The sequence below is a fragment of the Manihot esculenta genome, chromosome 9, assembly GCF_001659605.2.
Source record: "Manihot esculenta cultivar AM560-2 chromosome 9, M.esculenta_v8, whole genome shotgun sequence".
In the NCBI taxonomy this organism is placed as follows: Eukaryota; Viridiplantae; Streptophyta; class Magnoliopsida; order Malpighiales; family Euphorbiaceae; genus Manihot; species Manihot esculenta.
This window is the reverse complement of record NC_035169.2, coordinates 4,784,633-4,801,217: the sequence shown is the minus strand read 5'-3', so window position 1 is coordinate 4,801,217 and position 16,585 is coordinate 4,784,633. Positions and strand designations below refer to the sequence as shown.

Below are 16,585 nucleotides of genomic sequence, written 5' to 3'. Positions count from 1 at the left end.
GGTAAGTATTTTTCAACAATAAGGAAATTCTTTGCAGTTCATTGGATCTATGCATCTGTTTTTTTTAACCCATGATATATAATCTATTGATAATTAGCAGGGGTGAGCATTCGATTAGTTCGGTTCAAAATCAAATCGAATCGAATAAATCAAAATTTTATATTTATAAAAATCGAATCGAATTGATTTTAATCAGAAATCGAATCGAACTGAACCAGTCTGATTCTGTTCGTTTTGATCGGTTTGAATTTTAATAAATTTTTTTATTTTTTACACTTTAATCAAACACACAGCAAGATAATAAATCACAAGAAAAATAATCAAGCATAAATACCCAACTTATTAATAGAAATTAATTTAAATTCAAATTTAAAATAGAATATTATATACCTAATTTCTAAAATCTAAGAAAACTACCCATTAATCATCTTATTTACAAGGAAAATCTCAAAATAAAAATAAAGGATACATGAAATTAGTAAAGGAGAAGAAAAATCCAAATGAAAAACTATTCAAATATTGAAAATTTATGCGAAGAGAGTCTCCATTTGTAAAGTTGCACCTACCCCTCATTTTCTCCGAGAGATTTTTACGTTAATAGTGTAGAGAAAAAGTGAGAAAGATGATTCCAATGGAAAGGGACTGCTCTCTTTTTTATTATAGAGTCTTCTCTCCCTTCAAAAGGAAGAAAAAAAACAAACATATACCGTCAAAAAATCTATCTAGTAAAGATAAAAGGTCGTCACTTGTTATAGAAATTAAATATTAATTTCTACACATAAGGATGACCGATAGACATAAGTTATGACACAACTTTGCAGCTCCTTATGCAACTTTTTGTGTAACATTAGGTGTGACATTATAAAGTGACAAGAGTTTAGAGATACAAATGTATTAGCAAATTTTTACAACGCAATATTACATACAAATATTACTAGATTCAACAATTGCCACATTTTCATCTGAATTTCCAGGTTCAATAGGCACAACAAAAGCTGAAGTAGACAATTCTTCAATGGACCTGAAATCGAAAATATAAATAAAATTATTATCTTGTCCTTGAATTATATATATATACTAGAATATTCCAAATACATATAAATTAAAAAGGGAGAATTTAGTTTAAATAATAATTTTAAATAAAGAAAAAAGATAATTTATATATACCTAATCGTCTAATGAATCGATGTCAGAACCGTTAATAATAATTTTAGGAATATGAGCAATCTTGGACCAATCTTCACCTTTTCCACGTTCACATCTTTCGTTCAATTCATCACAATCTTCAATCTCCAATTGTTGGAGAGATGCTATATTCTGTATGCACACAGGTAATTCTTTGAGATGTTCACAATTTTCTAGTTTTAAGAATTGGAGAGTGTTGGAGGATCCTTGAAGAAGCCATTCTGGAAAATCCACCAATTTTGGTAACCCCGCAAGTATGAGCTTTTGAAGGTTGAATTGCGCCAAGTAGTGTTTATCACTTTTTCCTTTCTCCTCCAATGTCAATTTGAGGTTTTCACAATAGCCAATAGCAAGAATCTCTAATGCAGTGAGGTACTTCATGCTTTGAGGCAAAGAGATTAAACTTTCACAACCTCCAATAATCAGTGTTCGAAGATGTTTGAGGCCTTGCATATCTTCAAACAAGTGTTCTAAGTTTTCACAGATAGCAATGCCCAAAAATCTAAGAGATGTCAAGCACCCTATTCCATTCATCGGCAAACACTTCTGCTTTGTGGAAAACAGTAGAAATCTAAGGTTGATCAAGTACCTTATATCACTAGGTAACTCCTCAATGCCTTCACATAACATTAAAGTTTGTAAATTATGTAACTTGCAAATAGAATTGGGGAGCTTTTTAATTCTAGAATTTCCATGTAGATGGAGATATCTCAAATGCTTTAGAGCACCAATCCAATCTAGTGATATTTCTAATTTGGAATGAGCCAATTCCAACATTCGCAAATATTGAAATCTCAATAAATATGAATCCAAGTTTGATTGGCTGCTAGGACTCTTTTCATCACTCTGGAATATGGCAGTTCGCACACGGTCTAAACCTTGTAAAAGGGTGGAAAGATCTTGGGGAAGTGAAGTGGAGTTGGGAAATAGCAAATGGCGAACATTGTGTGAGATGTGTGTGGTTCTTGAGGTTATTGCTAAAAATTCATTTTGTGTCAATGATAATGCAAGATCATGTACTAGATCATGCATTTTACATGTAATCCATATGTCCTCACGAATCTCAAAATCTTGAAAAAAAGATCTAGACCCCAGCTCCTGAAAATAGCGCGACCCAATATCTTCCAGCTCTTCATTTTGCTTTGCTGATTCAAGAAGTCCATGTGCCATCCAAAATTGAATTAATTCCCTGTTATAGAATTCATAGTCCTTTGGATAAAAAGAGCAATAAGCAAAGCACTTTTTCAAATGAGCAGGCAACTGCTCGTAACTTAATCTCAAAGCAGGTAAAATATCAGTTTCCTTCTGCTCTATCTTCCATAACTCACTATCTCTTATAGACTTCCAATAACTTTCATCAGTATTCAGAAGAAGAAGTGATGCTAATGTCTTCACTGCCAATGGAACCCCTTTGCATTTTTTGACAATTTCAACCCCAATTTTTAACAAGTTTGGATATCGCTTCACTTGGCCTTCTTTAAATGCAAATTTAGTAAACAAAGCCACACACTCATCTTGAGGAAGACCCGATAACTCATATGCTTTTGGGATGGTGCCCATAATGGAGGCTACTTTATTACTACGTGTAGTTACTAAGATTTTGCTTCCATTGGCACCCATACACAAGAGCTCTTTCAATTGGTTCCATTTCATAGGGTCATCATTCCACACATCATCTAAGATGAGCAAATACTTCTTATCACCAATGATTTCCCTCAAAATTCTTTGTAGTTGATCCATTTCCATTTTTTTCAACTTCTCTACATGTCTCATTCCGTCTTCTGTGGATTTAATAATTTTCTCTGTCAAAATCTTTATGTCAAATTCTTCTGATACACAAACCCATATTTGAAGTTGAAAATGATTCCTTACCCTTTCATCATTATAAACAAATTTAGCAAGTGAAGTTTTTCCCAATCCTCCAATTCCAACAATAGGGATAATAGAGATTTGTGCACCCTCATTAGAGTCTTGTAAAAGTGTAATGATATTTTCTTTATCATCATCTCTACTAACTTCAGATGCTTGTACAAATGAGTGAGTGAGTGCTCTTTCTCTAGGCATAACATGCCTACTTTCATATCGTTCTGTGAGATGAAATTTAGATTTCTGACTTGCAATCTCATCTAATCCTTCTCTTATTTGCTTTACTTTTGCACTCATTTTAAAACGAAATGCAATTGGATTGGAAGATGAAAAAAAGCGACCCACCTGTAATCCAAGAATATACAATGCAGCAGCGGTAAAATTTAATTTATATACTTTAATTATAGGTATAAGTCAATAACAATAATTTAAAATTTGATCTCCACTCTATGCCTTCAAACTAAATATAAAATAATAATTTATTTATTTTTTAGTAACGAATATAAAATGCAGCTAAAATTAAAATTTTATTAAACATAAATAAAATTAATAAATTTTTTTATTAAAGTATATTATTATGTATAATTAAAAAGTGATTCTTCTTTTTAATAATTTTAAATTATTATCAAACTATTACCTTAATAGTATTAAGATAATAATTTCATAAATGCTGCTAAAATATCATTGCAAAAGTTAGAGAATACGCCGATCAGAGTTTTAAAAACAAAATACTATGTTTTTATATTATATACAGTTTTATTATTTTTTATAGTAATTATATTAACTTTATAAATTTTTAAATATAATCATTTGAATTTATTGGACTTTATGACACAATTTTTAAAAAGAAATACTAAAAATTAAATAATACTTACTATTTTATTATTTGTATTATTTTAAATCGTAAAATAATTAAACCAATCAAATAATCTAAAAAATATATCCTTTACTCTTTATAAAAATGTTTTATTGTTTTGAAAGTGTTAAAGATTTTCAAATTGAAAAATTTAGGAAGCGTTTGGTATTATTATAGGATTTTTATTTTTTATTTTTTTAAAATTAAAAATAGTTTTTTTATTTTTGTTATTTATTTTTTAAAAATGATTTTTTTAATAACTGTTTGTACAAAAATAAATATAAATTTTTATATAAAAGTAAACCATAAAATATTTCTTAAAATATGATATTTAATAATAAAATAAATATATAAGTAATTTTATAAACAGTTATACATAAAAATAAATAATAAATTATGTTATATAGTATATGATATTATAATAAAAAATTATTATTTAATTTCTGTAACGTAATATAAAAAATTTTATTAGTTAATTTTTAAATTTTAAAAAATATATTAAAATATTATTGAGATTTTAACAAATCTATTGATTAATTTTTTTATTAATTTTAATCGATAGTACTATAAAAGTGAAAATTACTATTTAAAAAAACTCATTAGTCCATTATTTATTTTTAAAAATATATTAAAATATATCTGAATAAAATTAAATTATGTTCTTCTCTCAATTACCGATCACCGTTTCAAAAAAAAAAAATGCATTTCAAAATAAAACGAAATCTTTTTGCAGGTGGTTCCATACAATTGAAGCACTCGTACCTTTTTGCAGGTGGTTCCATACAATTGAAGCACTCGTCTTCTCTGATCTTCACATTCAAATTCATCAAGCACATCCTCAGCATCATAAAGAGCATCCTTAAGCTTAGCCAACCACAACCGCAGTTGATTGTCATTCACTTGCTTCTCCTCAGCATCCATTAGCACAGCTTTCACAGTCAACAAGATATCTTCAAGCTTTCTGAGTTCCCCTTTCAAGCCCCATGCAAAACATATCTCTTGGTAGGTATGGGATGCTATCTTCTCCAACACTTTCTCAGCAATATTAAAAGCGAATGACTCTATTGCCATTTCTGTGGATTTTGATTTTTATTTGAGTAGGAATTGAGATAGATAACAAAATTTGAATCAAAATCCCATGCATTTTATAGCCTAGAAAACTCATTTGGCAAGCATCGAGTTTTCAAGGTTGTGAATTAAAGCATAAATTCTATTATTTCTGCTGATGAACTTAAAGATTATACTAAGTCTTTGGAGTGTAAAATTCTATATTCTCCCATCTTCTTACTCATTCTTGGTGTAGGCAAAAGTTACAAGCAATACGATGACCTTTGGACCCATTTGGTTTAGAAAATAGAAATACAATTAGGGGTGAGCCGAACCGAATCAACCAAACACCGAAATTTTAGTATTTATGAAATTGAATCAAATCGATTTTAGTCAGAAATTAAATCGAATCAAATCAGTTTGATTCGATTTGATTTAGTTCAATTTGAATTTTTAATAAATTTTTTATTTTTTACACTTTACTTTTAGTATTTTAAAATTTAATTAGAATATTTTAATCTTAATATGATATTATCTATCCATATTATTAAAAATAATATATTATTATCACTAATCGATTCGGTTTAATTTTTTTAATTTTTCTTTAATTAAAATTGAATTGAACTGAAATAACTAAAATTTTTTAAAATTAAAAATTAAACTGAATCGACCCGAACCGAAATGAATAAAAAATCAAATTAAAATTTCAAATTAATTCAATTCGAACAATTTTTTCAGTTTGAACCAAATACTCTACATTTCTAAATACAATATTAGATTAAGCTAAATATTTTTCATTTAATAGAAAATTTAAGTTATTTTTAAAAATATGTATTTATTTTTTTAAAAGGCTAAGTGATATTTATATTTTAATAATTTTATTAAAGCCATTGTATATTTTATGTATAAATTTATTAACGTCGTTTCTTTTTAAATATTTTTTTCAACAATGAAAAGAAAATTACTTTTTAAAAAAATTCACGAAAATTATTTTCTGGGATATTTTCTTTGGGTCATTCTCTTGTTTGCCTTGTTACAAGTGTTTCAAATCCTAATGGCTAACTTTTTTACTAATGAAATATATTTCTTCATAAAATTTTAAAAGATTTAAATGTTTACTATAATTTATATTTATATTTAATATTTTAAATTTTAAATAGTAAACTAAAACCTTTTTAATTAAAAGGATTAAATTGAATTTGAAAAAAATTAATGATGAATTATAATATAATTTTAAAAGTTTTGTATTATTAATAAAATATATGATTTTTTAATTTAAATTTTATATTAAAATTAAATATATTTTATATTTATTTTATATAATAATATTATTTTAAATAAATTTTTATTATAAATAAATTTTTATTATATAAAATATTACATATAAATAATATATATTAAAGTATTTCGTTGAGTATTTATATTCAATAGTATATATATATATATATATATATATATATATATTTAATTTATTTTTTTAGTTATAATATAATAAATTAAAAATATTTAATTTTATAAATATTGATTAGTTTCTTATACCTGAGTGCAAGGCCAGGTCTTGAAGAAAAATGCTGACCCAAAAGATCTCACTCAAATGAACAGGCCTCACACTACGGATTCCAGCTCGATAACACGAAACAGACCGGACAGACCACATGCGCGGGTCCATCTGAAGAAAGCCTAGTTTAGTGACGTGACAAGAGGTAGGAGAGCAGGCCAAGTCACCTCACAGCCCTATTCGCATAAGCGCCAGGAGAATTAAATGGTCTGGCGTGGAGAGGAGCTTTGACACATCTATACGTACGGATCTAAGTGACAGAGACAGGTAGCACTATAGCAGAGAAACGGTTACACGTCACTAGCGAACGAAAAGAAGAAGAGATAAAAGGGGAGAAAGGTCTTTTTCTCCATCCAAACTTATACAGCCACGGTAAATCCTATTTTCTGGATTTCATATTATCAATTGGCGCCGTCTGTGGAAACGAATGAGATCTTATCATCAGCGGAGTTCCATTCTCGTAGTATTCACTGACGGCGCCAATTGATTCCTGACACATTCATACGTACGGATCTGAGTGACAGAGACATGTGACACTGTAGCAGAGAAGCGGTTAGACGTCACTAGCGGACAAAAGGAAAATGATAAAAGGGGAGAAATATTTTATTCTCCATCCAAGCTTACACAGCCATTGTACATCCTATTTTTTAGATTTCAAAACATTAATTGGTGCCGTATGTAGAAACGAAATAGATTTTCTCATCACCAGAATCTCGTTCTCGTAATACCCACTAAAATCCACATGACAAATCATAATGAAAATTATATTAATAACACACTAGTATTTTAAAATTTAATTAAAATATTTTATGGTAATATGATATAATTCTCTATATTATTGAAAATAATATATTATTATCACTAATCGGTTTGATTTGATTTTTTTATTTTTTTTAATTAAAATCAAATCGAACTGAAATAATAGAAATTTTTAAAATTAAAAATCAAATCGAATCGAAATAAATAAAAATAAAAATAAAAATTTTAAATTAATTCAATTCAATCAATTTTTTCGAAATGAACTTCAGACTGCTAATTCTATTCCAAACACTCGTTAGTGCCGGATAGAACTCCTGTTCATCTCAAGCGTCAAGGGACTGAAGGCCACTGTGAATATATATAGAGATGTCTAACCAACAATAAAAAATTTCAGTTATAATTAGAAGAAGTTAAAAATATTTTATTTTATTGTACAAAATTTAAAAATTTACCAATAATCGTTCATTCACTCAAGAATTTCAATTTTCTCATTCAATAAGCATAAATTTAATTAGAAATAATGAAACTCAAATGGACAAAAAAGTTAAAATCCTTTTACGTATTATCAGTTTTAGTTAATTTTTTCAATTGTATTAATTTGTTTAATAATTTTAATATTTTAATTAATTTGACAAACCCCATATTCATAAAATAATAATAACTGAATAATCTAATATTTTTATTTTAAAATAAAATAATCTAATATTGTAATATAGTCAAGACATATACAATTACAACTTACGAAACGATAAGTACTTGTAAAATAATATTCTTATCAATTTATAAATAATTTCTCAAATTGATAAAAAAATATAAAAATTAAGAATTGACTAATGTTAATAAAATAGGTAAATATAAGTATTATGTGATTAAGTGATTAAAAATATATTATTAAAAATATATTATTCACCGGAGTAGGAGGGATAATGTTTGGTTTAAATTAAAAAAAATCTATCAAATTAAATTAATTTAGAAATTCAATTAAATTTTTTATTTTTTTCTATTCGGTTCGATTTAATTTTTATTTTTAAAGATTTTGATTATTGAAAATTCAATTAGAAATTCACGTGACAAATCACAACAAAAATCACACTAATAACACTAGTATTTTAAAATTTAATTGAAATATTTTAACCTTAATATAATCTAATCTCTCTATATTATTGAAAATAATATACTATTATCACTAATCGGTTCGGTTTGATTTTTTCAATTTTTTTTTATCAAAATCGAACTGAATTGAAATAATTTAAAATTTTAAAATTAAAAATTAAACTGAATCGAAATAAATAAAAAATCAAACTGAATTTTTAAATTAATTAAATTCAGTCAATTTTTTCAATTTAAACTGAATATTAATAACCCTGATCCAAACACGGCCAGATAGAACCCCTGTTCATCTCAAGCATCAAGGGACTAAGCCCACCGTGAACGATGTCTAACCAACAATAAAAATTTTCGGTTATAATTACAACTAAGTTAAAAATATTTGATTTTATTATACAAAAATTAAAAATTTACCAATAATTGTTAATTCACGAATTTCAATTTTCTCATTCAATAAGCATAAACTTAATTAGAAATAATGAAACTCAAATGGACAAAAAAGTTAAAATCCTTTTACGTATTATCAGTTTTAGTTAATTTTTTCAATTGTATTAATTTGTTTAATAATTTTAATATTTTAATTAATTTGACAAACCCCATATTCATAAAATAATAATAACTGAATAATCTAATATTTTTATTTTAAAATAAAATAATCTAATATTGTAATATAGTCAAGACATATACAATTACAACTTACGAAACGATAAGTACTTGTAAAATAATATTCTTATCAATTTATAAATAATTTCTCAAATTGATAAAAAAATATAAAAATTAAGAATTGACTAATGTTAATAAAATAGGTAAATATAAGTATTGCGTGATTAAGTGATTAAAAATATATTATTCACCTGACTAGGAGTGACAATATTTGATTTAAATTAAAAAAATTAATTGAATTAAATTAATTTAGAAATTTGATTAAATTTTTTATTTTTTTTATTCGGTTCGATTTAATTTTTATTCCCCTTTTATCTCTTTTTCTCCTATGCTAGTGATGTGCAACGGTCCGGCTATCATTGAACCACCTGTCTCTGCCATATTGATACGATTGTACGGGGATATCCGGTACCTGTCTCATGCGTAACGGCCCCTGATTCCCTTCGTACGTGTGTGAACGGGTCTACAAGGCTGAAGGTGGGACCTTCTTCCCGATTCGGGGCTGAGCCGGAAGATAGGAATAAGGCTGAGCCCAAGGAGGGTCATCCAGAGGTGCCATGAGGGCTGGGCCGGCTTGGTTGAGAAATCCTCATGGATCCTGTATTAAGATTCGAACGAGCTGAACCTGTTTGTATTGGGATCGTGTGGGCCTCCGAGCGATAGGCCGTGATTGAGGGCTTGGCCCTTGACCGGGGTGGAGAATCCAGCGGTCATCACAATTTATTAATAGAAATTAATTTAAATCCAAATTTAAAATAAAATATTACATATCTAATTTCTAAAATCTAAGAAAACTATCCATTAATCATCCTATTTACAAGGAAACTTTCAAAATAAAAATAAAGGATACATGAAATTAGTAGAGGAAAAAAAATCCAAATGAAAAACTATTCAAATATTGAAAATCTATGCGATGAGAGTCTCCATTTGTGAAGTTGCAGCTACCCCTCATTTTCTCCTAGAGATTTTTACGTTAATAGTGTAGAGAAAAAGTGAGGAAGATGATTCCAATGGGAAGGGACTGCTCTCTTTTTTATTATAGAGTCTTCTCTCCCTTCAAAAGGAAGAAAAAACCAAACATATACCGTCAAAAATTCTACCTAGTAAAAATAAAAGGTTGTCATTTGTTATAGAAATTAAATATTAATTTCTACACATACGAATGACTGATAGACATAAGCTATAACACAACTTTGCAGCTCCTTATGCAACTTTTTGTGTAACATTAGGTATGACACTATAAAGTGACAAGAGTTTGGAGATACATATGTATTAGAATTTTTTACAACACAATATTACATATAAATATTACTAGATTCAACAATTACCATATTTTCATCTGAATTTCCAGGCTCAATAGGCACAATAAAAAGATGAAGTGGACAATTTCTCAATAGACCTGAAATAAAAAATTTAAATAAAATTATTATCTTTTCCTTGAATTATATGCATATTAGAATATTTCAAATACATATAAATTAAAAAGAGAGAATTTAGTTTAAATAATAATTTTAGATGAAGGGAAAAGATAATTTATACATACCTAATCGTCTGATGAATCGATGTCAGAACCGTTAATAATAATTTTAGGGATATGAGCAATCTTGGACCAATCTTCACCTTTTCCACGTTCACATCTTTCGTTCAATTCATCACAATCTTCAATCTCCAATTGTTGGAGAGATACTATATTCTGTATGCATACAGGTAATTCTTTGAGATGTTCACAACTTTCTAGTTTTAAGAATTGGAGAGTATTTGAGGATCCTTGAAGAAGCCATTCTGGAAAATCCACCAATTTTGGTAACTTCGCAAGTATGAGCTTTTGAAGGTTGAATTGCGCCAAGTAGTGTTTATCACTTTTTCCTTTCTCCTCCAATGTCAATTTGAGGTTTTCACAACTGCCAATAGCAAGAATCTCTAATGCAGTGAGGTACTTCATGCTTTGAGGCAAAGAGATTAAGCTTTCACAACCTCCAATAATCAGTGTTCGAAGATGTTTGAGGCCTTGCATATCTTCAAACAAGTGTTCTAAGTTTTCACAGTTAGCAATGCCCAAAAATCTAAGAGATGTCAAGCACCCTATTCCATTCTTTGGCAAAAACTTCTGCTTTGTGGAAAACATTAGAAATCTAAGGTTGATCAAGTACCTTATATCACTAGGTAACTCCTCAATACCTTCACATAACATTAAAGTTTGTAAATTGTATAACTTGCAAATGGAATTGGGAAGCTTTTTAATTCTAGAATTTCCATGTACATGGAGATTTCTCAAATGCTTTAGAGCACCAATCCAATCTAGTGATATTTCTAATTTGGAATGAGCCAAATCCAACATTCGCAAATATTGAAATCTCAATAAATATGAATCCAAGTTTGATTGGGTGCTAGGACTCTTTTCATCACTCTGGAATATGGCAGTTCGCACACGGTCTAAACCTTGTAAAAGGGTGGAAAGATCTTGGGGAAGTGAAGTGGAGTTAGGAAATAGCAAATGGCGAACATTGTGTGAGATGTGTGTGGTGCTTGAGGTTATTGCTAAAAATTCATTTTGTGTCAACGATAATGCAAGATCATGTACTAGATCATGCATTTTACATGAAATCGATATGCCCTCACGAGTCTCAAAATCTTGAAAAAAAGATCTAGACCCCAGTTCCTGAAAATAGCGCGACCCAATATCTTCCGGTTCTTCATCTTGGTTGGCTGATTCAAGTAGTCCATGTGCCATCCAAAATTGAATTAGTTCCCAGTTATAGAATTCATAGTCCTTTGGATAAAAAGAGCAATAAGCAAAGCACTTCTTCAAATGAGCGGGCAACTGCTCGTAACTTAATCTCAAAGCAGGTAAAATATCAGTTTCCTTCTGCCCTATCTTCCATAACTCGCTATCTCTTATAGACTTCCAATAACTTTCATCAGTATTCAGAAGAAGAAGTGATGCTAATGTCTTCACTGCCAATGGAACCCCTTTGCATTTTTTGACAATTTCAACCCCAATTTTTAACAAGTTTGGATATCTCTTCACTTGGCCTTCTTTAAATGCAAATTTAGTAAACAAAGCCACACACTCATCTTCAGGAAGACCCGATAACTCATATGCTCTTGGGATGGTACCCATAATGGAGGCTACTTTATTACTACGTGTAGTTACTAAGATTTTGCTTCCATTGGCACCCATACACAAGAGCTCTTTCAATTGGTTCCATTTCATAGGATCATCATTCCACACATCATCTAAGATGAGCAAATATTTCTTATCACCAATGCTTTCTCGCAAAATTTCTTGTAATTGCTCCATTTCCATTTTACTCAAGCTTTCTACACCGTATCGTTTTCCAACCTCTGTAGATTTAATAATTTTCTCTGTCAAAATCTTTATGTCAAAGTCTTCCGATACACAAACCCATATTTGAAGTTGAAAATGATTCTTTACTTCTGTATCATTATAAACTAATTTAGTGAGTGCAGTTTTCCCCAACCCTCCAATGCCAACAATAGGAATGACAGAGATTTGCTCGCTATCACTAGAGTCTTGTAAAAGTGTAATGATATTTTCTTTATCATCATCTCTACCTATAACTTCAGATGCTTGTACAAATGAGTGAGTGAGTGCTCTTTCTCTAGGCATAACATGCCTACTTTCATATCGTTCTGTGAGATGAAATTTAGATTTCTGACTTGCAATCTCATCTAATCTTTCTCTTATTTGTTTTACTTTTGCACTCATTTTAAAACGAAATGCAATTGGATTGGAACATGAAAAAAAGCGACCCACCTGTAATCCAAGAATATACAGTGCAGCAGCGGTAAAATGTTAATTTATATACGTTAATTATCGTTATAAGTCAGTAACAATAATTTAAAATTTGGTCTTCACTGCTATGCCCTTCAAACTAAGTATAGAATAATAATTTATTTATTTTTTAATAATGAATATAAAAGGCAGCTAAAATTAAAATTTTATTAAAGATAAATAAAATTTTTTATTAAAATATATTATTATGTATAATTAAAAAGTGATTTTCTTTTTAACAATTTTAAATTATTATTAAACAATTATTTTAGTAATATTAAGACAATAATTTCATAAATACTGCTGAAATATCGTTGTAAAAGTTAGTTAGAGAATACGTCCAATCATAGTTTTAAAAACAAAATACTATGTTTTTTTATATTATATACAGTTTTATTATTTTTTATAGTAATTATATTAACTTTATAAATTTTTAAATATAATCATTTGAATTTATTGGACTTTATGACACAATTTTTAAAAAGAAATATTAAAAATTAAATAATACTTACTATTTTATTATTTATATTATTTTAAATCGTAAAATAATTAAACCAATCAAATAATCTAAAAAATATATCCTTTACTCTTTGCAATACATTTTGGAAATTTTTTTATTTTGTTCCTTTCTTCGTTTATAGAGTTGATGTATTTTCCTTTCTTAAGTTAATTCTTTATTCTCCAAAAAAACAAATGTAACTTTTAATAAATAAAATTTAATAGGTAATCATTTTAAGAAAAATATTTGTTAAATGGTCAATAAATATTAATTTCGGGAGTGCATATTTTTTATGATAATAATAATATTAATAATGAAAAATAATAAGACAATCAAAATCATTTATTATTTAAAGAAAAATATCATTACAAAATTCCAAAAAAAAAAGTATTGCTAATTATTTATTATTTTGACGTTTATCTTTATATTGTTATTGGATTTGTTTTTGTCTATCAATTTTTGAAGTTTGATCTTTATAAAAATGTTTTATTGTTTTGAAAGTGTTAAAGATTTTCAAATTGAAAAACTTAGGATGTGTTTGGTATTATTATAGGATTTTTATTTTTTATTTTTGTAAAATTAAAAATAGTTTTTTTTTTATTTTTCTTATTTATTTTTTAAAAATGATTTTTTAAATAACTGTTTGTATAAAAATAAATATAAATTTTTATATAAAAGTAAACCATAAAATATTTTTTTAAAATATGATATTTAATAATAAAATAAATATATAAATAATTTTATAAATAGTTATACACAAAAATAAGTAATAAATTATGTTATATAGTATATGATATTATAATAAAAAATTATTATTTGATTCTTATAATATAGAAAAACTTATTAGTAGTTTTTTAGTTTTAAAAAATATATTAAAATATTATTAAGATTTTAATAAATCTATTAGTTAATTTTTTTTATTAATTTTAATTTATAAGTACTATAAAAATAAAAATTACGGAAAAACTCACTAATCCATCCATTTATTTTGAAAAATATATCAAAATATATTTAAAATTTTAAAAAAATTACTAATTAATCTCTCTCTCAATTGAGGTTTAATGTATTTTTTAAAATAAAAATATCAACTAATAAATTTTTTTCATATTATATGAATTAAAGAGACTAATTAGTATGTATTTTTACAAAATTAAATAATTAATTAATGAGTTTTTTATACCACAGTAATTAAATAGTAATATATTTAATAATTAAAATTAATAAAACAACAGATTAGTAGACTTTTAAAATTTAAAAAAATTTTTTTTTTAAATTAAAAAATTAATTAATTAATTTTTTTATATTATAAAAATAAATAGTAAATTTTTTTATAATAATATAAAAATGTATTTTAAAAATTAATTAAATAGATATGTATTTAAAAACATGCATTTGATTTGATGAGATAACATTTTAAAATTTTTTAATAATAATCTAATAAAAGTTATAAATAAAAAAAATTAATATTTGTAGTTTTTATTTTTAATTTTTTTTTATTTCAAATGTTTTCTAAAAGTAGTAAAAATAAAAAAGCAATACTATCAAACAAATAAATTTTATATTTTTTTATAAAATAAAAAATAAGCAATTAATTTTCTAAAAAAATAAAAAAATAATTATATTTCAATTCTAATTAATACGACATGAAATTCAAATGATAAGTTATGCATTTCAAAATTAAACTAAATTGGGCGCCTCGTACCTTTTTGCAGGTGGTTCCATACAATTGAAGCATTCGTCTTCTCTGATCTTCAGATTCAAATTCATCAAGCACATCCTCAGCATCATAAAGAGCATCCTTAAGCTTAGCCAACCACAACCGCAGTTGATTGTCATTCACTTGCTTCTCCTCAGCATCCATTAGCACAGCTTTCACTGTCAACAAGATATCTTCAAGCTTTCTGAGTTCTGCTTTCAAGCCCCATGCAAAACATATCTCTTGGTAGCTATGGGATGCTATCTTCTCCAACACTTTCTCAGCAATATTAAAAGCGAATGACTCTATTGCCATTTTTGTGGATTTTGATTTTTATTTGAGTATGAATTGAGATAGATAACAAAATTTGAATCAAAATCCCATGCATTTTATAGCCTAGAAAACTCATTTGGCAAGCATCGAGTTTTCAAAGTTGTGAATTAAAGCATAAATTCTATTCTTTCTTCTGATGAACTTAAAGATTATACTAAGTCTTTGGAGGGTAAAATTCTATATTCTCCCATCTTCTTACTCATTCCTGGTGTAGGCAAAAATTACAAGCAACATGATGACCTTTGGGCCCATTTGGTTTAGAAAATAGAAATACAATTAGGGTGAGCAACTAAAAATCGAAATTTTAATATTTATAAAATTGAATCAAATCGATTTTAGTTAGAAATTGAATCGAATTAAATCAGTCTGATTCGATTTGATTTAGTTCAGTTTGAATTTTTAATAAATTTTTTATTTTTTACACTTTATTTTTAGTATTTTAAAATTTAATTAAAATATTTTAATCTTAATATGATTTGATCTATCCATATTATTGGAAATAATATACTATTATCACTAATGAGTTCGGTTTAATTTTTTTAATTTTTCTTTTGATTAAAATCGAATCGAACCGAAATAACTAAAATTTTTAAAATTAATAATCAAATTGAATTGAACCGAAATGAATAAAAAATCAAACCAAAATTTTAAATTAATTCAGTTCGATCAATTTTTTCAGTTTGAACCCAATACTCATCATTCTTAAATACAATATTTGATTAAGCTACATGCGAAAAATATTTTTCATTTAATAGAAAATTTGAGTTATTTTAAAAAATATGTATTTATTTTTTTAAAAGGCTAAGTGATTTTTATATTTTAATAATTTTATTAAAGCCATTGTATATTTTATGTATAAATTTATTAACGTCGTTTCTTTTTAAATATTTTTTACAACAATGAAAAGAAAATTATTACTTTTTAAAAAAATTCACGAAAATTATTTTCTGGGATATTTTCTTTGGTCTATTCTCTTGTTTGCCTTGTTACAAGTGTTTCAAATCCTAATGGCTAACTTTTTTACTAATGAAATATATTTCTTCATAAAATTTTAAAAAATTTAAATATTTACTATAATTTATATTTATATCTAATATTTTAAATTTTAAATAGTAAACTAAAACCTTTTCGATTAAAAGGATTAAATTGAATTTAAAAAAATTAATGATAAATTATAATATAATTCTAAAAGTTTTGTATTATTAATAAAATATATACTT

The 16,585-nt window shown here is 26.5% G+C and overlaps 2 protein-coding genes across 4 annotated transcripts; both read right to left on the bottom strand.

Annotated features, from left to right (window-relative positions):
* Positions 1 to 724: 724 nt before the first annotated feature.
* Positions 725 to 5,040, bottom strand: LOC110622701 (putative disease resistance protein RGA1). Of its 2 annotated transcripts, none has more exons than XM_043959652.1 (3): positions 4,670 to 5,040; positions 1,168 to 3,396; positions 725 to 1,021 (listed from the first exon to the last, which is right to left on the bottom strand). In XM_043959652.1, exons 1-2 carry the CDS (start codon positions 4,976 to 4,978, stop codon positions 1,168 to 1,170), a joined length of 2,538 nt encoding a protein of 845 aa, XP_043815587.1. In that variant the 5' UTR covers positions 4,979 to 5,040; the 3' UTR covers positions 725 to 1,021. The 2 variants fall into 2 exon arrangements, with proteins under 2 accessions (XP_043815587.1, XP_021622992.2); XM_021767300.2 differs by having other exon boundaries at positions 726 to 1,021; positions 1,245 to 3,396.
* A 4,829-nt stretch (positions 5,041 to 9,869) lies between these two features.
* LOC110622534 (putative disease resistance protein RGA1) lies at positions 9,870 to 15,426 on the bottom strand. Of its 2 annotated transcripts, XM_021767071.2 has the most exons (3): positions 15,039 to 15,426; positions 10,585 to 12,819; positions 9,870 to 10,440 (listed from the first exon to the last, which is right to left on the bottom strand). In XM_021767071.2, exons 1-2 carry the CDS (start codon positions 15,345 to 15,347, stop codon positions 10,585 to 10,587), a joined length of 2,544 nt encoding a protein of 847 aa, XP_021622763.1. In that variant the 5' UTR covers positions 15,348 to 15,426; the 3' UTR covers positions 9,870 to 10,440. The 2 variants fall into 2 exon arrangements, with proteins under 2 accessions (XP_021622763.1, XP_021622762.1); XM_021767070.2 differs by lacking the exon at positions 9,870 to 10,440 and having other exon boundaries at positions 10,508 to 12,819.
* Between the last annotated feature and the right edge of the window lie 1,159 nt (positions 15,427 to 16,585).